At 43.3% G+C, this 22,954-nt stretch overlaps 1 protein-coding gene across 2 annotated transcripts in view; it reads right to left on the bottom strand.

Moving 5' to 3' along the window:
• The window catches only part of LOC147030051 (unconventional myosin-IXb-like), a 189,862-nt gene that overhangs the window by 99,083 nt on the left and 67,825 nt on the right, over positions 1-22,954 (bottom strand). For both annotated transcript variants that reach the window (XM_085873751.1, XM_085873752.1), the window contains exons 7-17: positions 22,506-22,568; positions 21,869-21,968; positions 19,030-19,080; positions 17,924-18,021; positions 17,137-17,263; positions 16,429-16,518; positions 11,364-11,480; positions 11,121-11,258; positions 6,190-6,311; positions 5,946-6,087; positions 1,649-1,844 (exon numbers count right to left, since the gene is read on the bottom strand). In XM_085873751.1, coding sequence (XP_085729877.1) covers positions 1,649-1,844; positions 5,946-6,087; positions 6,190-6,311; positions 11,121-11,258; positions 11,364-11,480; positions 16,429-16,518; positions 17,137-17,263; positions 17,924-18,021; positions 19,030-19,080; positions 21,869-21,968; positions 22,506-22,568 — 1,244 coding nt within the window. The remainder of the gene's footprint in view (positions 1-1,648; positions 1,845-5,945; positions 6,088-6,189; positions 6,312-11,120; positions 11,259-11,363; positions 11,481-16,428; positions 16,519-17,136; positions 17,264-17,923; positions 18,022-19,029; positions 19,081-21,868; positions 21,969-22,505; positions 22,569-22,954) is intronic.

Here is a 22,954-nt window from a genome sequence, read left to right as displayed (position 1 = left end):
GCATAATAATGCATAAATGTGCTGACGAGCGAGGAGAGTGTGTTGAGAAGGTGGATGGAGTACTTTGAGGAGCTGATGAATGAAGAAAATGAGAGAGAGAAGGTTGGAAGAGGTGGAGATAGTGAATCTGGAAGTGGGGTGGATCAGTAAGGATGAAGTGAGGACTGCTATGAAGAAGATGAAAAGTGGAAAGGCGGTTGGCCCAGATGGTATACCAGTGGAGGCATGGAAGTGCTTAGGAGAGATGGCAGTGGGGTTGTTAACCAGATTGTTTAATAAAGTCTTGGAAAGTGAGAGGATGCCGGAGGAGTGGAGATTAAGTGTGCTGGTTCCGATTTTCAAGAATAAGGGTGATGTGCAGAGCTGTGGAAATTACAGAGGGATAAAGTTGTTAAGCCACACCATGAAGTTGTGGGAAAGAGTAGTGGAAGCTCGGTTGAGAGGAGAGGTGATGATCTGTGAGCAGCAATATGGGTTTATGCCAGGAAAGAGCACCACTGATGCGATGTTTGCTTTGAGAATGTTGATGGAGAAGTATAGGGAAGGCCAGAAAGAGTTACATTGTGTGTTTGTGGATTTAGAGAAAGCTTATGATAGGGTGCCAAGAGAGGAGTTTTGGCATTGTATGAGGAAGTCGGGAGTGGTGGAGAAGTATGTGAGGATCGTGCAGGATATGTATGAGGACAGTGTGACAGCGGTGAGGTGTGCGGTAGGAATGACGGACCGGTTTAAGGTTAAAGTGGGATTGCACCAAGGATCGACTCTGAGCCCTTTCCTGTTTGCAATGGTGATGGACAGGTTGACGGACGAGATCAGACTGGAGTCTCCATGGACCATGATGTTCGCGGATGACATCATGATCTGTAGGGAGAGTAGGGAGCAGGCTGAATCGAGCCTTGAGAGGTGGAGGTACGCACTGGAGAGAAGGGGAATGTTAGTCAGTAGGAGTAAGACGGAGTACATGTGCGTAAATGAGAGGGAGGGTGGTGGTATGGTGCAGTTGCAAGGAGTTGAGGTGGGGAAGGTGGATTGGTTTAAATACTTGGGATCAACTGTCCAAAGTAACGGAGAGTGTGGGAGAGAAGTGAAAAAGAGAGTGCAGGCAGGATGGAGTGGGTGGAGAAGAGTTGCAGGAGTGATTTGTGACAGAAGGGTAGCTGCAAGAGTGAAGGGGAAAGTATACAAGAGGGTAGTGAGACCAGCTATGTTGTATGGTTTGGAGGCGGTGGCACTAACAAAAAGACAGGAAGCAGAGCTGGAGGTGGCAGAGTTAAAGATGCTGCGATTCTCGTTGGGAGTGACGAGGATGGATAGGATAAGAAATGAGTGTATTAGAGGGACAGCGCAGGTAGGACGGTTTGGAAACAAAGTGAGAGAGGCGAGATTGAGATGGTTTGGACATGTGCACAGGAGGGAAACGGAGTATATCGGGAGAAGGATGTTGAAGATGGAGCCGCCAGGCAGGAGGAGAAGAGGAAGGCCAAAGAAGAGGTTCATGGATGCGGTGAGGGCGGACATGCGGGTGGTTGGAGTGTCAATGGAAGATGTGGAGGATAGAGCGAAATGGAGACAGTTGGTCCGCTGTGGCGACCCCTAACGGGAGCAAGCCGAAAGAGGAAGAAGAAGATTTATGCATAATAATCCTTACTGGCACGTCTCTCCTTCTGATTCCTCCCAGCTGCTCGGAATCTACTGACTGCCTGAAAAAAGGCTCTGATAGTGGCCCAGCGAAAAAGGGCTACTGGATCGATGCCGATAAGGCCTCGTACAAACCAGCTACGACTGCTTCGAAGCAAGGCGATCACATCTGGACGCATGTGGTCCATGTTCTTCTCACGGAAGTCCTGCAAAAGACAAAAAGGATACTTTGTTGTAAGTTTTACTCCAGAAAATAAGACGTCTAAATTTTAAAACTGTGTGGATCGTTCAGCAATCATTATCTACTTTGTAAGATTGCGAACTGAGGTTATCATCCACATAAAAGGCACTCATTTAACTAGGACATCTGGTAACATGTCATTACAGAAGTCTTTCTCCTGATGGGTTTGCAAGATAAATTGTCTGCAATGCAGGTTGGTGTTCATGATGGGAACACCTGGAAGTTATTTCGATCAAATCCAGTGAATAAAGCAAGTGAAACAAAACTTTCCCACTTCCACAACGACAGCATTGTGAAGTTTGTACAGGACAGTGCAATCCGGAAAAAAAAAATGGCCACTTCTTGTACATCACAATATCACAAGCAATAATATAATACTGTAAAGTGCTTTTTATTCAAGGAAACTTGTTATTTATTGTTTATGTTTAACTTTTCTTTTCAAGTGGGTGGAAACACTCTGGTGTGTGTGTGTGTGTGTGTGTGTGTGTGTGTGTGTGTGTGTGTGTGTGTGTGTGTGTGTGTGTGTGTGTGTGTGTGTGTGTGTGTGTGTGTGTGTGTGTGTGTGTGTGTGTGTGTGTGTGGCCACCGGACGTCTGGGTTAACACCGTCCTGAGGCCTCTTTATGCTTAAAAGTTTTTATTTTTTTTAAACTTACTGGTTTTCTTCTACACTTGTTTTGCTGTATGTAACTTTCACACCTCTTATGACTAACAAGCTTAATTTATATTCACTATTTAGGAATATTTATTCACTGGACTTGACTTTCACCAAAATTATTGATTGTAAAAAGGGCAAAGGTTAGATCTACGTGATAAATAAGTGCTTTATAGTAAGTCACAAGGTAGCAACTTGAATTTGCAATTATACCTTGTGGAATTGCTCGTTCTAGCAAATTTTGAAAATTCATCATAGTTCGGTTGCCATTTCTTTGAAAGTTTAAAAAAACGAATGTTACCACCATGTGCAGAAGGGGCAGTTGCTCGGGGTAAAAATCAATGCTATAGTAATATGTTTTTATGTCATTTCGCAAATACGTTGTCACGTTATTAATACCACTCCTTGATATTCATCATGTCAATGCACACTTATGTCATACCTTTTATTCTCGAGCATTTTTAGAACTTACAAGACTGATAAAGATGACAGGATACATCGCTTAAAGTACCAAGTCAGGAGATCGCAAGATCGCCGAAATAACGACTTGACTTTGCTTCGTACATAAAGAAATGTACTGCACTGAAGATTGGCTTCGAGGCATCTTGTAAAAGTGTTTCCTTAGAAGGGAAATTTGATGTTATTCGGCAAATGTATGCTAGTGAATGTGCCATTGATGTTGCCAGGTTATTTAGTTTGCCTCCGATCTATAAATATGCCCACATACAATGAAGAAGGACGAAGAAGAAGTACCATCAACTTTGTCCGCTACCGGAAGAGGGTTATATTAATTTAAATATGTATGTCTGGTCATTGCTTTTTAAATGGTTCATACGAATGCATACTTGAATATAACTGATATTAATTTAAAAAAAGGTAATACCAAAGGTAAAAAGCAAAATATAATATCTGAAGTGGCAACGATAGGAATGCATCCTTTGCTTATTTCATTAATTATGATGAGAAAAACTGCTTTGATTTTTGTAGTTTCGATATTCGTCCCACTTTTGAGGAACATCTCGCCAACGTACATAGGGGTCTTACAGTATCATGTTTTCTGGTTCAATTCGGCCTGCAGAGGTGATGAGGTTTCTATTGATATTTACAGACTTTGTGGACCGCTTGACAAGTTTTCCTTGTGAGCTCCTCACAATCATCCAAGAGATGCCAACCTTTTTCATTTTTTTTTTTCAACATAGTGATAGGGAGATGTAACAGAAATAATTTAATTGCCAATTATATATTCCTATATGTGTATATATATATATATATATATATATATATATATATATATATATATATATATATATATTGTTAAGGATTCAGCGGTGGCGGGGAATTCAAATGCCACCCAAGTCGGCTCCAATCCGTAGCCAGTTTGGGTTTTCGCACCCTTCTCTCAACAGCCAAATGTTGAATATTCGGCGTCACTTAACCACCGCCATCTCCGGGGTTATAACGCCGGCTGGTTCGGCACAGGCCTCGGGTCACGCGCCTCGAATCGCGATACCAACGTACAACTGGACCTTACCAGTTGGGGAAATAGACCCCGGTTATAGACTGGTTTTGTCAGAGACCGAGCGAATTCTGCCAGTCTGTAACCATTTTGGTTTTATATCCAAATCGAGCGGATCATTCCTCGGCGCGGCACGAATTAATTCAAAGCGGAAAATTCATAAGAATCAGCCAGATTTATTGGGGACACATCGGGGAACACGACACAAGCAAAGCATTCATGACAATGTTATAAATAATCCATAACCCATTCTTAACTAGGGAGCTATGGATTACGGGTTTCGAAGGGGACCCCAATGAGACAAACCTTAGACAACATGCAGACAAGACAAGGACAGCATGCAGACAAGACACAGAGTACTTGGTGATGGTTCATGGACGAGAGGAAAAGTGTCAAAAGCACGAATGTGGCTCGTGAGAAGCCAATGCCCATGGATTTGAGCACCCAAGCTCAAACACGCCGCGTGGCAAAATGGCGGCGTCGTCCATTTGTCGCAGCCCTCACGCACGCAGCCTCGGTGCATTCAGACCCCGCATAAGGTCGACGGCCCAAGATGAAAGATCTGTGGTATGCTCCAGCTGGATTTTCACAAGGTCCAGCATACAGGTCCAGGCCTGGCCTGTTCACCAGATCAGGCCAAATCGAGTTGTTGGGCTCCGGCAGGCGGATCGACAAACGTGTCAAGGACCTCCTCATAAAAGTCGATCGCCGACTCGACGTGCAGGCAGTCTCTCCTACTGCCAAAATGGCAGACTCGGCGCGCAGGCAGTTTCTCTTACTGCCAAATGGCAGATTTGGCGCGCTCAGTTTTACCACCGCCTTCCCGGCGCTCGCTCGCCTCTCGGCCCACTGCAGTTTCATTTCTTCTCTAGGCCACTCGGCCGACTGCAGTTTTACTTATCCTTTTCTTTTGCCCCTTTACGAAGCCGACAGACACTCAAGCTCAGTTACTTCCTCGGCAGATCCACACTGCCTTTCCGGCGCTCGCTCGCCTCAAAGCCGACTGGCTCCTCCCTTCAGTTTCACTTCCTTCTCATGGCAACTCCCCCTCAGAGCGCTGGGCGGGGACTATTGTCCGGAGAGAGGCAGGAAGAAGAAGAAGAACCTCTCGGTCCACCACCAATGTACTAACAATGAACAGCCTCTTACACCTCCCGACACACATGTAACGTCCATTTACCGAACAACCTGGCTAAACATGCATTTAATGGGGGATCTGGGCTAATCCTATATTTAATAACACACTAAGGGCCATTTCCACAACAATATATATAAATATATATAAAACTTTTGAATTTCTTGGACGACAATGATTCTCTTGTTTGTATAATTTTTTTTGAAAACCCCACATAGTTCAAATCAGTTTTAAATTAATTCCAACAGAGAATTTTGACAAAAATTCAGGAAAAAAACAAACAAACCAGAAACAGATGTGATAGGTATGGGCAATTGGATATTATGGAGGTAGTGCACTCACCTTTGAGCTCTCGAGTCCGGGTTTGATTCCTGAACCGAATATAAACCATCGGATTATTGCTTCACAGGTAGGATGTTGAATCACACGGAGCACCATAAAAATGGGTTCGGGTCTGTTAGCATTAGTTGGCTAATGGTAACGATCCTACGGTGTCTTTTGTGAAGAGTACGTGAGTTATCACCAGCACCCTGAACAAATTACAAATTCTTGCCTTGACTACCGCTGGATAGGCAAAGGCAAACCACACAGTGTTGATGCTAAATAACCTGGTTTTTTGCATAGGTTTTCTTGTGTCGTGACGTTGAACTGTAATCCAGGCAATCAATGAACTTATACTTCTCCTTTGTATATTATTGCAAAAATAACTACATCTTACAACCTTTTCAACATCACATGATGTAAAAGTATGTGAAACAAACCTTTATGTTATATTTCACTTTCCCAGCAAAATGGCGGATCGTGAATGCCGGTTCCATCACAGCAGGAAGCTTTAGGTACTTGCTCCCCTCGTGCTGCTTGCGGAACTTCGCCAGTAATGTCTCATTGTTTGCCTGGGGAAAGCTGAAACATCGGGGAGCATGCTGCCCAATTTGCAAACCTGATGCAAGAAATTTATAATGATACAGGTATTAGGGCTTCATCAACCTGGAAAGGGAAACTTACTTGCATTCTTCATCAAGCAGGTGGAAAAGGCCTGTTGGCTTTTTGGCGATGAGCTTAATGCAGCCAAGATTGTCGACATAATCAATCGGGTGCCAGGCGATTCCCTCATTCATGTACTCCTCCTGTAGGTAAGAGGAGGGATTGAAACAGACAGGACAGAAAGTTTAATATCTTTGAATAAAAAATTGTGTGCTCAAACCGTACTACTTCCAAATAAAGTCAGGCTCATGAGGTGCCAGCCCGTTTCCTGTCTCAAAAGAGAAAGGATAGTGGACTGGTGGTTCGCTATTTCCTTTCACCCAATCATGCCCTCTTGCCATTGATGTTTGCAGAACACAATCAAGCCCCACCATTTGTGCAAGCTCATCCGGTAACCATTTTGTTGTTACCTTCTACATATCTCAAGACTCGTCTAAACTACCATTCAAAATTGACAAACTTGGGATGTCAGTTACAAGTGAGAGTTGCTGTGGGATCAAAAGTGTTTCAGCAATCTTTTTTGGCTTTGCTCTGGTATTTTTGTGAGATTGTTGTGTGACAGCTCCTCTTGCCCAAGGACTTCAAAAATGCGTATTATTGACTGTAATCAGAGCATGTGTGATAAAGGAAGAGCAATCTCTACGAAAGAATAACATTTGGGTAAAAGAATGACTCAAGACAAGTCAGTGGTCTCAGTCTTCTACCGCCTCCTCTCTGCTTTTGCATCCTCTGCTCCTTCAGTGCTTTCTCCCCCCCCCCTCATCCCCCACCACAGGTTTCTGCATGGAGCACATGGTCCACAATAAACACCCCCTTTCCAGTGAAACTCCCAAAAACCAGAATCACTGCTCAGCTCCACTCATTCTTCCTCTTTTTTTTTCCGACCTGTAGAACCAACTTCCACATTCTCTTCAATCTCATTCTTCCCTCCAGATCTTCAAGACAGCTGTTCACCATCTCAGGTCATCCCCAGTCAAAAACCATGATCTTTTCCAACCTTGTTACCCCACCCCAATCCCTCCTTACAAATGTATGTATATATATATATATATATATATATATATATATATATATATATATATATATATATATATATATATGTATATATGTATATATATATTCACATGTACACCAAAGCATCACCTCCAGATGGACAGACAGACTGTCTGACAAGTGTTTGATTATCCTCACTTTAATTCACGGACCAGTGTTTGTTTGTTTGTTGAGCTACTCCACTTACAGTTCTGGGCTGATTACATACAGAATTGCTACATGGGATTAGCATGGCCCCAATTAATATACCAGGGTGTTTTCATCTTTGCCGGTGGTCTTGGGGGGGGGGGGGTGGGAGGAGATACAAATTCTCAATGTAAATGTGTACTGTGTAGCACCGCCTCCATGTGGGGGAGGGTTAGACAAGTCAACACGATTTACAGGACAGTATTCCTGTCCCAACATTTTTCAGTGCTGTGAGCTGTTTTGAATGATAAGCAGTAGGTATGTTTTTGCTTCATGCATGTAGCCTGGGGGTTTTTTGCATATACAGAGCTGTCAGTTGCCTCTACGCCGCCCAAATAAAGGTATGCATCAGAAGAACGTGTTGCATGCTTGGAACAATATCACCCGCTGGGCGGGTACCCTGCTTGTATAGATAACAAGTGGTTCCCAAGTTATGCCCATTTATTTACCAAACCAATGACAAGACACGTTGCTGCGTAGGCGTGGCCGATGGGGAAAGGGCGCCATTTAGTTACCAATGACAGGACACGTTGCTGCGTAGGCTTGGCCATTGGGGAAGAGATCCTCAGTTACCTATGGCAGGACACGTTGCTTGGCGTTTTGCACCCACAGTATCTATCTTCTATCTATAATTCCAGCAATCTCTGTTTGTTTGCCTTTTCAAGGTTTGAAATTCATCGAACAAGTGGTTCCCAAGTTATGGCCAAGTTGGAGCGCGTTCCCCATTACGGGTTACAACGTACGGACTTCCAGATAGTGATGACTTACTGTATTCTAATAATTTCTCGATTTCTTTTGCGCATTTATAGATAAACACAATGCCCCAATCCAGTCGTCGTTTACGAGAGCGAAGGAACGGCCTGTGGGTTTGTTGTTTCTAGCATGCGGTTTGAAAGTTTTTTGTTTTTTTTTTGCACGTATGGCCATGCACGTACAGGTACATGAGAGCGAAGGAACGGCCTGTGTGTTTGTTGTTTCTGTTGTTTCGACAACAAATGCCTAGATGCGCTGGAATGGGGATGGACTATGGACAAAAACATTATGCGCCCAATTATGACGGACTTAGATGCGGCACCCGCAAATGTACTTAAATTTTTTTGTTGTAAATGTAAAGTCAGCACCAAAAGGCAGTGTGCTACAAACCAGTGTTTCTGCCACAAAAATGGCTTAAAGTGTGTGGTTGCATGTGGTGGTTGTCGTGGGGAGAGCTGCCACAACAAGTCAGTTGATGTTGTAATTGACGAAGATGAAGATGATGCATATGAACATTGAACCAAGCCCATGTATAATGTATGTGTGCGTAACATTTTGTGTTGATTTTGATATATAATTATAATATAATGTGTTGAAGTAACACAGTAAGGCAACTGTATCCAGGCTGTTGAGTTTTCTGAACGTTTTTGGTAGTCAAGGTGTTTTGAAAACAACCTGGAAATGCCTAATGTTCGGGCATTATCTATACCAGTGGGTGACTGTCTTGGATTTGTTTTATTATTATAATGTCTTTCTAAAGCAGAGTCCATTTATCATTCCAACTATGATGCATGGGGTATTGGGAATAAAAACCAGTTCGATCAAGTTACTTTATCGTACTCATGTATATCCATCTTTACCAGGGCGGTCTGGACTCGTGACCGTGCGGCCACGGAGCTTCGGTTTAACCCGTATATTGGCGGCCATCTTGGATTTTTTTATATGACGTCTCTGTCAGAACTAAATTATTTTGTCATAGTAGGATAAAACATGTTATGTTTAATATATAAGCCAATTTGCAGTACTCTAGTATCCCAGAAAAAAACAGAAATTGGTATTTTCCTTTTTCTAACCCTTATTCTCGTTGTGCGAAAAAAGCCGAAATATCGACAAAAATTCAAAATGCCGACAAAAATTTTCCCCAAAGTGAATCGCTCAGGACTTTTTTCGGTGGTATTGGAGACATTGGTGAGTAAAAATCAGAAGTTTGATAACATAGTAATTTCTTCCCCAGCTTTGACCTATTCCACCGGTCTAGCACGCGAGAGCGAAAGAACGGCCTGTGTGGTTGTTGTTTCTGGCACGGGGTTTGAAAGTTTTTTTTTCCCACGTATGGCCACGCACGTCGCACGTACGGGCACGCACATACGGGCATGCACTAGTGATATAAAATCAAGTATATCATCGGACTTTGGCCGCACTGAGGGTTTGGAAAAGTTTGCTGGAAATGGTAAGCTCCAAAAAGTTTTGTGGCCTACCTTGAACAAGACATTGCCTGCATTCCTGGGAAATTCAATGAAGCTCCATTTGGCATCTCATGATGCATTTTTCATCTCAGAATATAAAAATTCTACAATAATCAGGTAGTTGAATTTTTGTAAACGGTCTTTGGACCTTAATTACTACTACAGCTATGAATACTACTTCTCTTAACAACTCCAAATATTCCCACCTTCACGTGGATCGGCCAGGGAACATTTTTTTGCCGAAATATTTCACAAATAGCTGGCCAGGCCTGATGTTCGACCGAAGGCGTTTTCCGTCGCAATTTGGAATTTGTTGAGGGTGTTGTGATAACTCGCCTACTCTTTGCAAAATACACGGTGGGATCTTTAAAATCCACCAACGACCGGTGCTGGCAGACGTGCTTAACACCCCGCCCGATGGATGGCGCACAAATGGATTCCCTGTCCTGCCTGCAAAACACCAGGGTGTCAATTTATAACCGAGTTGAGATTTAATTAAGGCTTGACATCTCAATGACAGAGTGCACATATACATCTCTGCTACCCTGCAGGCCTTGGACTTTTGACTTTAATTATAACGAGCCTCAACAATTACTTTCAACCTTGAGTATTTCAAAGAGCCGTGAGGAATATATTTTAGATGTTCGACAGAGAAATCCAAGCAATAGCACGAATCAGATTAGAAATGAGAAAACCATTCCTTATCATTGCTTATACATTTGCAGTTTGCTGGAAATGGTAAGCTCCCACGAGCCAAACCCTTCGCTCAAAGCATCAACTCGGGAGCAAGTTTCGTTTGGCAAAAGGCAGATCCAATAAATGGCTAAAAGACTCACCAGATGGTACTTTCTGTGTCCGTCATGGCTCCGATTAGTAACAGATGTCATTCAATGAGAAAGCCCAAATACGTTGCTCCAAACCTCACCTTTCACAATAAGCCATCCAAGTGGAAGTGTCAGGAAAGCCCTCGTGGATCGTACGCCGTTACGTTCTGGCACTGGGATTATTGAAGTGGCCATCAGGGGAAGTTAGCTCTCTCAGTGGAATACAAATCCTGCAGGTACCAGCTGTTATCCGTATATTGTTCCCTTTGTCTTTCCTGACATCTTGTTATGACATGTCAGAGCTGGAAAATAGATCCATTTCAGTCGGTCAATGTGTCATTGTCGAGGGGAAAAGCATGAGAAAAATTCGACATGGTTCTGACTTCCTGCAGACGTACAAGCGTCAACGTCTCTCAACAGGCCCCAAATCGGTTCTCTTGTGGATATCACGGTGCGGGACATTATTTTCCGACTCTCAACATTGGAACTTTGACCTACAAGCATGCCACTTCCTTGAAAACAAATTGCCATTTGAAACACGCAAAACCCAACCGACTCAAAGTGTTTGCAGCAGAGGACTGAAATTTATAAAACAAAGCGTTAAAAAAAAAAAGAATCTCACATACATTAAAGGAAAATATTTAAGACTTGCCTTGAGTTAGCACAGTACCTGTTCCATCTTGAAGATGTGCTGGTTGAAGTAATACTGCAGACGTTCATTGGCGAAGTTGATGCAGAACTGCTCGAAGCTGTTCCCATTACAAACGTCTTCAAATCCAAAGATGTCGAGGACTCCGATAGACAAACACTGCAATTCAAAGGATTCCGTGATGAATCGTGTTATTTTCTTTTGGATGAGATTCAAAAATGTTACTCCCCCCCCCCCACCAATTAAAATCGCTTCCATGCTCACCTGGACTCTTTCCCCCAGGTCTTTCTTATTGAGCAGCGCAAGATTGATCCGGAGAACAATCCAGTCGAACAGAGCACTGTACAGGGACTTTGCCATTGAATTCCGAGCTGTGATCGCCTGCCGACCAATTTAAAACAAAACAAAACGGAGAATTTATAACTGTGAACCTCAATGTAAAGAGAGATCTGCACATTACGTACGTATGTAAAATGGCAAAAGTTTCACCGACCTTCCCCATCCCGAGCCCCATGCATCCTCCTTCACTCCTCTCACTTTAACTGACAATCCCCAACCCCTCCCTGCCCCACAACATCCTTTCCATTCTCTTCCTCTTCGACTCCCCCACCCCTACCAACACCTTAGTCTCCTATTCTGCTCCCTCCTTGTCTTTCCTTTCTCAAATTTATTTTTCTCAACTGACGCCACCTCTCCACTTTTGTATATTATTACGTGGGTGACCCCTCGAATAGAGCACATATTTGGTCATGATTAATAAATAAATCCCAAAAGATAAATTACAGCTTTCCAGATTGCTGTGGTTGGGGATATCGTGATGACATCAATGCAATGAACATTCCGTTATCTCCAGGACTTTGTCGCAAGTGTTGTTATTGGTGCTTTCATTCTACACGTGCCCCCTGTTGAGCACGTACAAGAGTAAAATTGTTGATGCTCTGAATGAATAACCACATTTTAAAAGGGAAAGTCAATGCCTGCATGGTGCTGTTGACCCCGTTCTCCTGCCCGGAACCCTCCTGCCAAATAACTGGTTCAAAAAAAAAAGGAACCCATTGTGTATTTGGAGGCAATAAAACAAGAAGCCAAAAACTTCGAACTTGATACCATGTTCAGCGTAACCTCCTGCAGTTATTATGAGCTCGGTTTAAGACATTCTCGCTGTGTGTGCAAATCAAACAGCCCGAAGATTTCGACAACACCTTCCTGTTGTTACACTGCCATCAGTGTACAGGCTTCTTGTGGTGGGAGACTTCCGAAAAGTTTAACGGCCTTTTCAAGCAGCGCATCGGCGATTCTTCTCACATTGGCAATCTCAAGTATGTCATCCGAATTTGGCCGCACTGAGAGTTTGGGAAAAGGAATTTACTGGCAAGGCTTTGCGAGGCCTTGCATTCCAATATCAGGGGAGGTCTTTTCCAAGTTACTTCTTTCTGACAAAAGAATTATGTCATCACAAAACAGAGCATTTTTTTTTTTTATTGGTTCTCGTAAGTCGTTTTCCTTCTGTCCTGCAAAATATTCTCAAGCTGACCTTCAACCACGAGTTTCTTAGCGCTTTCATAATGTGAGTACCAGGGTGGGGATTTTTGAAACTTATTTGGAATCACTTTAACGGGTTACTTCATAGCATCCGGAAGTTTTGGAGGTGAACAGTATTTCAAACATCGTCGAACATTTTACCCGTCGGTTTCAATCCGAGCCTTTGATTTCTTTGCTGTTGCACCGTCTCGCTGGTTACGCGAACTGAGCGAGGTCGCAACGCTGTGCCCCATCAGGAAATGCTTTCAAGAGCCACGCGCAGATCGTGCGAGGAATCGCCGAAGAAACAATGAACGCATGTGGACTAAAAAATTGGCTGATGTGCTCGTTTCACCTTCGAGCGGCGAATCATTACGGCCAACATTGTTGTAAACATGGCATGTTTGACCGATTCATAAATACTGTCGTGACCGTACGATTATCAAGGATCTATTGTGGACCGCAGTGCTGTGATGACTCAACCAATTAGTGCAAAATAAATTAAAAACACATCACAACATAAGGGAGTTGGTTAACTGAGCTTACAATTACAGATGAAGGAATATGACCGAACTTGATTTGAGCTGTAGTTCGTCGACAGCATTGGCCTCGAATGTCTATAATAGCTCTGTAATACTGCGATGTTTTCCAATAGAGTCACCAGTGCCTCCAGGAGGGGGTGGGTAGAGAGGGTGGGAAGCAGGGAGATCTTATTTCCAGCCTTCTTGGAGTACCACACCCAGCTGCTGCTGCTGAAGGGTGCGGATGTTTTTGATTCCTTTGCTGAGCACGTCCTATACGTGGCAATTTTCTATGGCCTGTACATACTGTGGGTACAATGGTGGCTTGTTATTGAGGACACTGGACTGGCATTCAAGAGGTTATGGGTTCAAATCCAGCCAAAGGCAGCGGCATTCGTGATTTGGATTTCAACTGGCGGGACGTCGAGTTAGTTTCAGGAGAACCGACACATCTCTAGTGGATTGTGGCCAAAACCCAGCTGGCTCATTAAAGACATTCAGAGCGAGATTATCTCCCTGTCCCACCTGGTCTGTTGTGCGTGTGACACTAGTCCGCTCATTGTGGTTGACTCTTAGTCCATTCTATTGTTACAGGAGGTGATTCTGGATGACTAATAGTCTGACTCCTGTCCTGTTCTGTTCTGTTCCAAGAGGTATGCCCACTCACCACCGAGCCGTCTAGCCTGGGTTTGACTCTCGGCCCAGCTATAAAATATCATCCTGGTGTCTCGCAATCAAGGCGAGGCATCAATGTGTGTCAAGTCCTTCGGATGGATGTTAACCCGGGTGTCCTTTCTGCCAGAATTAGTTGGTGGATGTTAAAGATCGTGCAGTGTCTTTCACGAAGAGAGGTCATCACCAACACCCTGGCTAAATTCCTCCGCCAACTTACAGGGGGGCACTGCATCAATGGCACAATTGCGCTCCCAGCAATGACACAACCAGAACCCACAAGCTTCATCCAAAATGAATGACCATAATTGGTCACGTTTGGATCTGTGTTAAGTATTATATGAGCAAATTATTGCATTTCCAAACAACATAATGGAATGAAAACTTCATTGTTTTCAATCAGCCCTTGTGCTGGATATTGTAGTGGTATGACAAGGCCCAGTACTGTTATTAACCCTTTCACTGCCACGTGGCCTGCATTATACATTATGCTAAGGTACTTATCAAGTAAAGTTTGAATATAGAAGTATCAAACCCACTTTTTGGCATGGGATGCTTGAGAAACAGACACCATGTTTACCTTATATACATCATGGGTCATTTTAGAGGAGTATACAGATTAATAAGACACCGTGGGATGTATAACGTCCACCAACTAATGCGTGCAGAATATACTCCCGAGTTAACACCCACTCAAGGGACGGTGTGCTTTGTGATGAAACGCCATGCTGAGGAAGCATCTGCCAATGCAACAGTTGAGAGCCGGGTCGGGAATTGAACCCAGATTAGACAGCGCAAAAGTAAATTTCATTTGCACCACCCTGTTGGACACCTGGCCGTAGTTGCTGGCACCTTAGTCAGATTCTAAATTCCTGCCCCAATCTAAAGGGAGGACTGTGTCAGTGGTACTGTCATGGCCCATAGAGAATAGCACACAGCAGGGGGTTAACTTGAAACTGACAATGGTTCCAATATGTATGTGAAGAATGAAAAAGAAAACAAGAAACATAGCAATCAGTGATTGCAGACCCTCGCCAGGACTTGTTTTGTGTGGTGCATTTTGTGTGGCGTTTGTGTCCTGGTGTGTTACATAATTCATAAGAGATATGATTAGAACTGCCACTTTATAACTGCTGGTACGAGCCTGGTGTGGCTCAGTGGTTAAGGCGGTGGCTTGGGATCCTTGGGGTCCTGAGTTTGAGTCCCGCTGGCCGCTGAGTTCGCATCAGGGGGGTTGACTCAGCCTGTCATCCTTCTGAAGGTCGGCAAAATGAGCACCAGTATACTGGTGATTATCCCTCCAGGGTCGAAGGCGACTAAAGGGTTAGCGTCAGGAAGGGCATCCGGCCATAAAAAAAAACATTGCCCCAAGAAAGGGTACCATGATTGGAGCCCGCAAAAAGCTGACCCCTACTCAGGGATAAAGGCTTTCAAACGGTGTGATGACTTTGTAACTGCTGGCAGTAATGACTGGGTACCAAGACGTCTCGCTTTGATGCAACCCCGTTTTGATTTGACACCTGACCCTGACCCATGACGTTTTTTTAATTATTATTATTAAATTGAATTCAGAATGGGATTAAAATAAATTCAATTCAAATCAAATAGAAGACCAAATAGGTACAGTCCTGCATTTGAGTCATCAGAAGGAACCCAAACAAGTCAAAAAGCAAAGATGAAGTCATCAGGAGGAACTTGGACAGGATTCGGGTTTCAGCTGCTACTCCTCTACCCTCAAACCCATCCAGGCACAGCCTGTGTTTTAATCCAGAATTCTGGATCTTTAACATCCAAGAGCCTAATTCAAAAAATAAAAATAAAAAAGAACCCAGATCAAAAAAATATATGTATATATATATATATATATATATATATATATATATATATATATATATATATATATATTTCTGGCTGCCAGACAGCGTGTCCATCAGGTTGAAATTTAAAACATACATTCCCCAACCCTCCTCGATCACAGTTGTGAAGTTTCATGTGGATCGATTAAACAGTTCAATAGAAATAATTTTTTTCAAGATTTTCGCTCAATCAAATAATATGGCTGCCGGTCCGCGTGACATCAATTATTCGTGAATACCCTGGTATCCCCATGGCTTGGGAAACATTTGTGTGAAGTTTCCCCTCAATCTGTCCAGCCGTTCTGGAGAAGAAGAATTTTTCTAGGTTTTCGGGTAAATCCAAGATGGCTGCCAAACCATGTGACCAATGACATCATATGTGTGAACATTTTGTTCCTCATGGAAAGGCGGTCATGCATGTAAAGTTTTGCATCAATCTGTTCAGCCACTTCAGAGAGGATTTTTGAAGGTTTTCAAAATTAAGAAAAAAAAAAAAAAAAAAAACACAAAAACAAACGGACCCAAATGCAATACCCTCATCATATTAGCACATAGTTCTTAGGGCAGGAGGACGTGGATGTACATGTCATAGAGCACCGGATGGGTTAACTTACAGATAACAACAACAATGTAAAACAGGTGTCGGATACTGATCAAGTGACTTGAGATGCGAACGTAAGGTGCGATAGGCAAGCTCAATGTTCTGAATTGTTCGATTCAATTTTCTCAACAAAGGACAAGGAAACCGTATCACCATACCTCTGCTAATCGCAAGGGTAGTATTAATCTTTCGTCAACCGCCACGGCTTTCCTGCTGGTCAAAGCCTCGTATAGCATGGACTCCTCGACCTGCCATCAAATAAAATGAACAATGGGGTCAAAGGTTGAATAATGCAGGTTATGTAAATGCGGTAGATCATTCAAGTAATGCTTTAATCCAGGACAAAAAGGGCGTGAAGCGTAACGCAGTGCTCAGATTTCCAAGATCTCCTTTCTGTCGGTAACCGCTTTTCCTTGTGAATTCCAGAAACCTGAAAGGTTTGTTTTTCAAACAAATCTCCATACAACCTTAGGTCATACACATCTGGTTTTGCATGCAATTTTAATTATTTAATTTAAAGTTTTAAAACAAAGGTAATAATAAAAAATATTTTTAATATTTTTCAAATCATTAGCACGGAATCGACTTCAGAATATGAAAGATCAAGATGGATTGGAGTCACAAATTTCACGGAAAAAGCTAAACGGTGGTTTCACCGATATCAGTCCATGTGACCGTCTTTATGCTTTATTATCGATCTTCCCCTGCTATATTGTCCTTATCACTATCATGACCCCCCCAAAAAATTACACGCTTTCAAATGAAACGTTGGAATCCATTTCTCTTCAAATTTGGCAAAGTGTTCTTTCCCTTCAGTCGGGAAAAAAAAATATATAACTTTAGATCAAATTGCCAAGTTGACCAACCTTAAGGAGCTTCGACACAATGGTGATTGCTTCTGGTCCATCCACCTCCACGGCTTCTTCGCGCACAGATTTCAGGCGAAACGAGATGTTTCCCAAGGAAAGAATGGCTGATATAATTGTGAATATTCTGAGGGACGAGAACCCATGAGGTTTAGACATCACCAAACTTTGGGGGAAATAGAAATCACGACAATTTGTTTGACAGGAGCAAAAATAAAACAAAAAAAATAAGCAGGGAGGATGGGTTTTGAGAAAACATCAATTTGAATAAGGAAGAAAGAGGCTGGTGGGAGATTTGAAGAGGAAGATGGGAATTAGGAGGACGTTCCCGGACAGATCAACACCATCACAGGTTACATGACTGAACGTGGCAGGAATTTGCAATTTGTTCAGAGTCTTCTCTTCGCCGAGCAAGACACCATGGGATCTTTAACATCCACGAGCTAATGTTGGCAGACGGGACGCCCAGTTTAACGTCCATCCGAGGGACGGCACAAACAGCTGGTTTACAGCTGGGCTCAGATTCCGACCCAGGCGAGACAGCTCAGAGGCGAGTGTGCAGTCCGACATGAAATCAACAAGGACATGATTAGGTACAAAGTGCAATATTTCACTGACACCATCAATAAATAATTGTGACATATTCGATGACCCTGGAGAGCACAAGGGGTCATGGATTGCAGAGTGAAGATAGCAATGGGAGGAGGATGAGGATGAAGGGGAAGGTAATAATAGGGGAGATGAGGATGAAGGGAAGATAATAAGAAAGGATTCCAGGAACACTCACTGTTTGCACGTCTCTGGCAGAAAACCAACCATCTCCATCGCCAGTTTGAGACGCTCATAGTCATGCTTCAGTTCCTCACTGTCTCCAGCCCCCAAGTTCTGAATGGTACGGTAACTTTAATAAGCGATTTAATTAAGAGTTTATTAGACAAATACCAAGGCAATCAAGTATTCAGACGACAACCAATGTGATGAATTCTCTCAGACAACACAGTCTGATAAATGAAAAATTCCATCACAAAAACCTCCTTTCATTTCTCAAGAGTTCTGATAGAAATCTGATGAGAATCTCATCAGATCTCATGAGGATTTTGTAAGGGTCGTGTAGCAGAACCAACAGCTCAGCAATTATAGTACAAATGATCCAGTGGTGCATTTTCTGCCTAAAGATCTAATGGTACATTGCAGATCCAAATTGAAAAGCAGTGATAACAAAAACATGAAAAATAAATGAATGAACGTGAGAAAAAAAATTTCATATTTGGAATTAAATTCTGCCAATAATTGCAAACAGAATGATAGATAATTCTGGTCAGACATCAGATGGATTGGAGGCCACAACAATTGATCTCCATCCAAGTCCATCCATCAGGACCATACTCTGTGCAGAGCATCGGCGCTGCCAACGCAGTCTCCTGGGCTATCGGGCACAATCCTGGACGGGTCACCACTCTGACGCAGGACACTCAAATGGATCAATCATCCCAGCAAGCTGGTACTCATTTTGCCGACCACGGAAGGATGACAGGGTGAGTCAACCACACCTGGTATTAATTCAACGGTGAAGTGGGATTTGAACTCAGGACCCTCAGATCCCAAGCCTTCCACCCAAGCCATTAAGCCAACACCAGGCATACAAGTAATCTCACATGCTGGGAACCACCTGTTCAAGCGTCGTCACATTAAAGACACATGAGGGAAATCTGAAACAGATGTAAAATGTCGATGTGCGTGCATGCATACCAATACAACATTTCCATGTACGAGCTTTATTACCACCTCCACTCCATCAAACCTTGATGTCATAAACCGACAAACATCGTACCCAGCTTATCCCCCACCCCTACAACCACCACCACCCCCACTCCATTTTTCACGTAACCTCACCATCTCTGCAGTATCTTGTCCGTTAACGTTGGGGTGGCCATGTCTCTCCTTCTGTTCAAGTGGAATGAGAAAAACAATCACACAAAGCTGCTCGGTTGCACATGTCCATTTTGCACAAGCATGCCGAGATGATCCTTCACTCTTCACGTGGACGCAAGATGTGTTTACACCACTCAGTCATGGGATTGAATCGTTTGATACCGATGCCGTACATATAAAGGGTGCAATAATGTCATGAGGGGCCATCTCCATAAAATGCAAGAATGCTGGGACAAAGGATTTAAGAACTCGTGCCGTGATGGTTGGAGCATCTGCTCCGAGTGTGGGAGGGCGGTAGTTCGAACCCTGGCTGAGTCACACCAAAGACTAAGAATGGTATGTGCTGCTTCCTTGTTTGACGCTCAGCATTTAAAAAGGAGAGAGAACTGACAACCATAGGTTGGCAACCATCGCACAGGGTTGAGGGCCCAACAGCCTCATGCTGCGGTGAAGTTCCTTGTGAGGGAACTCGTATCATTAAGACAATGATGACCGAGAAGAGGCGATAAAGAGACAAAAAGAGAGGAAGTGTAGACGAGAAGATGGGAGGAAAAGGTACCCATGTGGACAACAATGAAAGGGTAAAACTCACACCCTTTGTGAACACATCATGGTGTTATCGATTCCATTTCAGCATTTTCAATCAACTGCGGTTTCCAGGCAAAGCTGTATGGTTTGCCACCACTTTTACTCCAGTAATTGGAGAAGCAATATGTAATTTAGATAGATGGAGGCACCAATGCAAAATGGACTCCTGTTGACAGAAAGTGGCATGAGGCACTTAACTTCCACAAGGAAATGCTAGAAGATGGGGCGACAGGCTTAGATCTCCTCTCCCCCTACCCCCTAACCCCCCCCTTCATTTCAGTACAATTAATAAGTATCTGTGTTTCCAAATGGATACATCAGACAAAGCAGTTTTACTCAGAGGGGATGATGTGGAGGGAGCACACTTACCTTGAAGCTGTCTGGTACGAACTTGAGACCCAACCTGACTCTAAACTATCAGATTGGTGCTTCACGGGCAGGGCGTTGCATCACCGGGTGTACCGTCCGTCAGAGGGACATCAAACGGGTACCCCCATCTGCTAGCATTAGCTGGTGGACGTTAAAAGATCCCACAGGTGTCTTCCGCGAGGAGTATGCGAGTTATTGCCGGCACTCTGAACATTTTGCAAAATTCCTGCCCAAATCGCCGTCGGTCGAACATGAAGACCGACCAGCTGGTTCGTGAAAGTCTTGGGCCAAAAATGTTCCCCGGCCAACCCTACCCGACGATGGGAAGGGCCGTTAAAGAAGTCGTTGTGGTACACACTGAAAGCAGTTTTGAAGCTCTGCTTAAAGAATGTATGCACCATTCACTACAAAGACAAACAGCCCAATGTTATCGTTAAATGTGTGAACGGCATGCGTTAAATACCAAAGATGAAAATCCCTTCTCTTAACACCGAGTTCGAGCTCAACTCCACAAGAGCACATTTCAAACCAAACCCTGAAGGACGTGTGATGAGAAGCGAGCCATTTGCCACATCAGCTTTTGGGTGGACGGAGAGCGAGGACGAACTTGGAGAAGATGGAAGGGATGCGCAACGGGCAAATCAGTGAGAACCAAGATGACGCGCGTCGATCGGAATGGGATGAAGCGAGTGTAAAGCTTTGCGAACTTGGGGGTGAGAGTGAGCCAGAATGGAAGAGTGGACATTGAGGAAAACGATGGAGGATCCAACCTCGGGCAATGACATGGAGGAACGCAGAGGGAACTGTGCCAGACAGGAAGATTTCCAATAAAGTTACAGGAAGAATCTCGGAACAATATGTGATAGCGGCGTGTTCGCACAGCTTACGGATGGATGCAGTGACATGGAAACAGCAGCAAAAGATCTGTGGTGAGAAATAATGAGAAGAGAGACTTGAATTGAGAAACATCGAATGAGGAAATTGGTGGAAGTGAAAATTTTTTGGCAGGCTACGTGGTCAAGCGAGGCTGAAGTTAGGCTGGCAAAGAGAGCGGAGTGATGCGTGGTGGATGGAAGGTGAAGGAGGAGGCAGGCCAAGAATGCATTGGAAAGATTGCATCAAAAAGAGGAGGTTTAGGGTGTGGTTGGTATGTGAGGAAGGACTGAAAGACTGGCGAGAGTGTGCGATGGACAAAAACAAACGACATGGGATGTCGAACAAGATCGAGCTTGTATCAATCAGAGTAAGAGACGGTTCAATTCCATGAGGAAGAGAGTGGACAGAGAGAATGAACGGTACTCCATCGATGAGAGCATACCACACGTGGGAACAAAGTTTACTCACAACATGCACAGTCTTTAATTAAAGCAGTGTGACCAATTACAGATTTGGAATACTTAAACTCTGATATTTTGCAATTGATTTGATTTTTGTGCGTCTCGTCATAATTGAACGATATCCATTTCATCCTTTTGTTAACACCACGCATTATCAACTTCTCTCTGGTGATATTATTTGAAGATGTAGAAGGACAAACCGTTGCCATTCAACTCATCCAGCAGATGTTAAACATTTGTGTCGAGTCGACTTCTCCAAGACAATGGCAAGTCCTCGATGATGGCCCCGACATCGCTGAAACATTTTACACGGCCATACCGAGCCCCGACAAAGCTGAAACCTACGTTCACCTATGTTACAAAAGTTAATCACGGTGTCAATTGTCTTTATCTCTTTTTTTTCTCTCTCACGGTGACACTTTACAAAGATGAACATCATGAAAACCGACACGTATGAGCCAGCAGGGGGGGGGGGTACTGCATCGAGGAGAATGAAATAGCCTTACATGAGTGAGGTAGGTGTAAGCACTCGGGTGGGAGAGATGCAGTGCAGCTTTTTCGTCCTCACTCATCCCAGCCAGTAGGTAGTAGAACACATGGTAATTTCTGCCAGGTAGATGAAAAACTCGAGTTACATTCTGCGATAAGGGAGTGGACGCCGTCAATGTCGTTTCCTATGGACATGAAGTGCATGGGGTAGATTGCCATTGCCTTTCACAGAAGAACTGAATGTATAAATGTAGAATTTTGCAATGTGACTGGCATACGATGGCCAGGTATTTTTTGAAGGGCTCCCAAATAAAGTTCGAACATGCATAAAATGGACTACAGTGTAGAGGTGTAGCTAATGAGCTGACACAACGCTCTTCTTCCCGTGGTACAGAATGCTACAAGGCTCGTAACAATGTTAACACTTTTTTTTCCCATTTCTGAAGATTCATTTTTGGCAGCTTCCTTGCCCGATACAATGACTATAATATACTTTGAAGAGGCATCAATTTCAACTCAAAATAAATTCATCAAAAGTAAGGAGGCAATCAAATGCTGAAGACTTACCCGTTTAGCTTCCCAATCTGTATTAAGCCGGCCATTTAGAGATAAAGATCGGTAATCTTAAGACGCCCTTTGTAAATTGGAAAATACCTTTCGCGTTTTTCTTGAGACACAAGGCGAGACTTCTCGAGAAGATATTTCTCCACAACGGCGCTGCAAAGTGCAAACGGAATGATGTTTGGTTCGAGTTCAACAAATCAACTCATGAGCAATGTGTGAAAACTTGGACCGTCTTTACGGATCAAATCGCTGCAGCTCAAAGGTGGTTTCACAGGTTTTTTTTTTTTTGGAAGAAACAAGATATCTCTTAAGTGCTCATGGGTTGAATTCCAATATTATGACAGTATCAAACATTAACATACTGCTGCGTTGGCAAAAATATACTTAATAGAGTAATATATAGATATATAAATATATATATAATATAGAGTAATAATATATAAAATATATATAAAATATATAAAAAATAATATATAAAAGTAATATATATATATAAAAATAGAGTAATATACTTAATCATCAAGTCGGTAATAATGCGA

Source organism: Eptatretus burgeri, chromosome 3 (genome assembly GCF_056783735.1).
Source record: "Eptatretus burgeri isolate ZD-2024b chromosome 3, Ebu_testis_v1, whole genome shotgun sequence".
Taxonomy (NCBI): Eukaryota; Metazoa; Chordata; class Myxini; order Myxiniformes; family Myxinidae; genus Eptatretus; species Eptatretus burgeri.
Note: the sequence above shows the minus strand (reverse complement) of the source record. Positions and strands in the feature narration are given on the sequence as shown.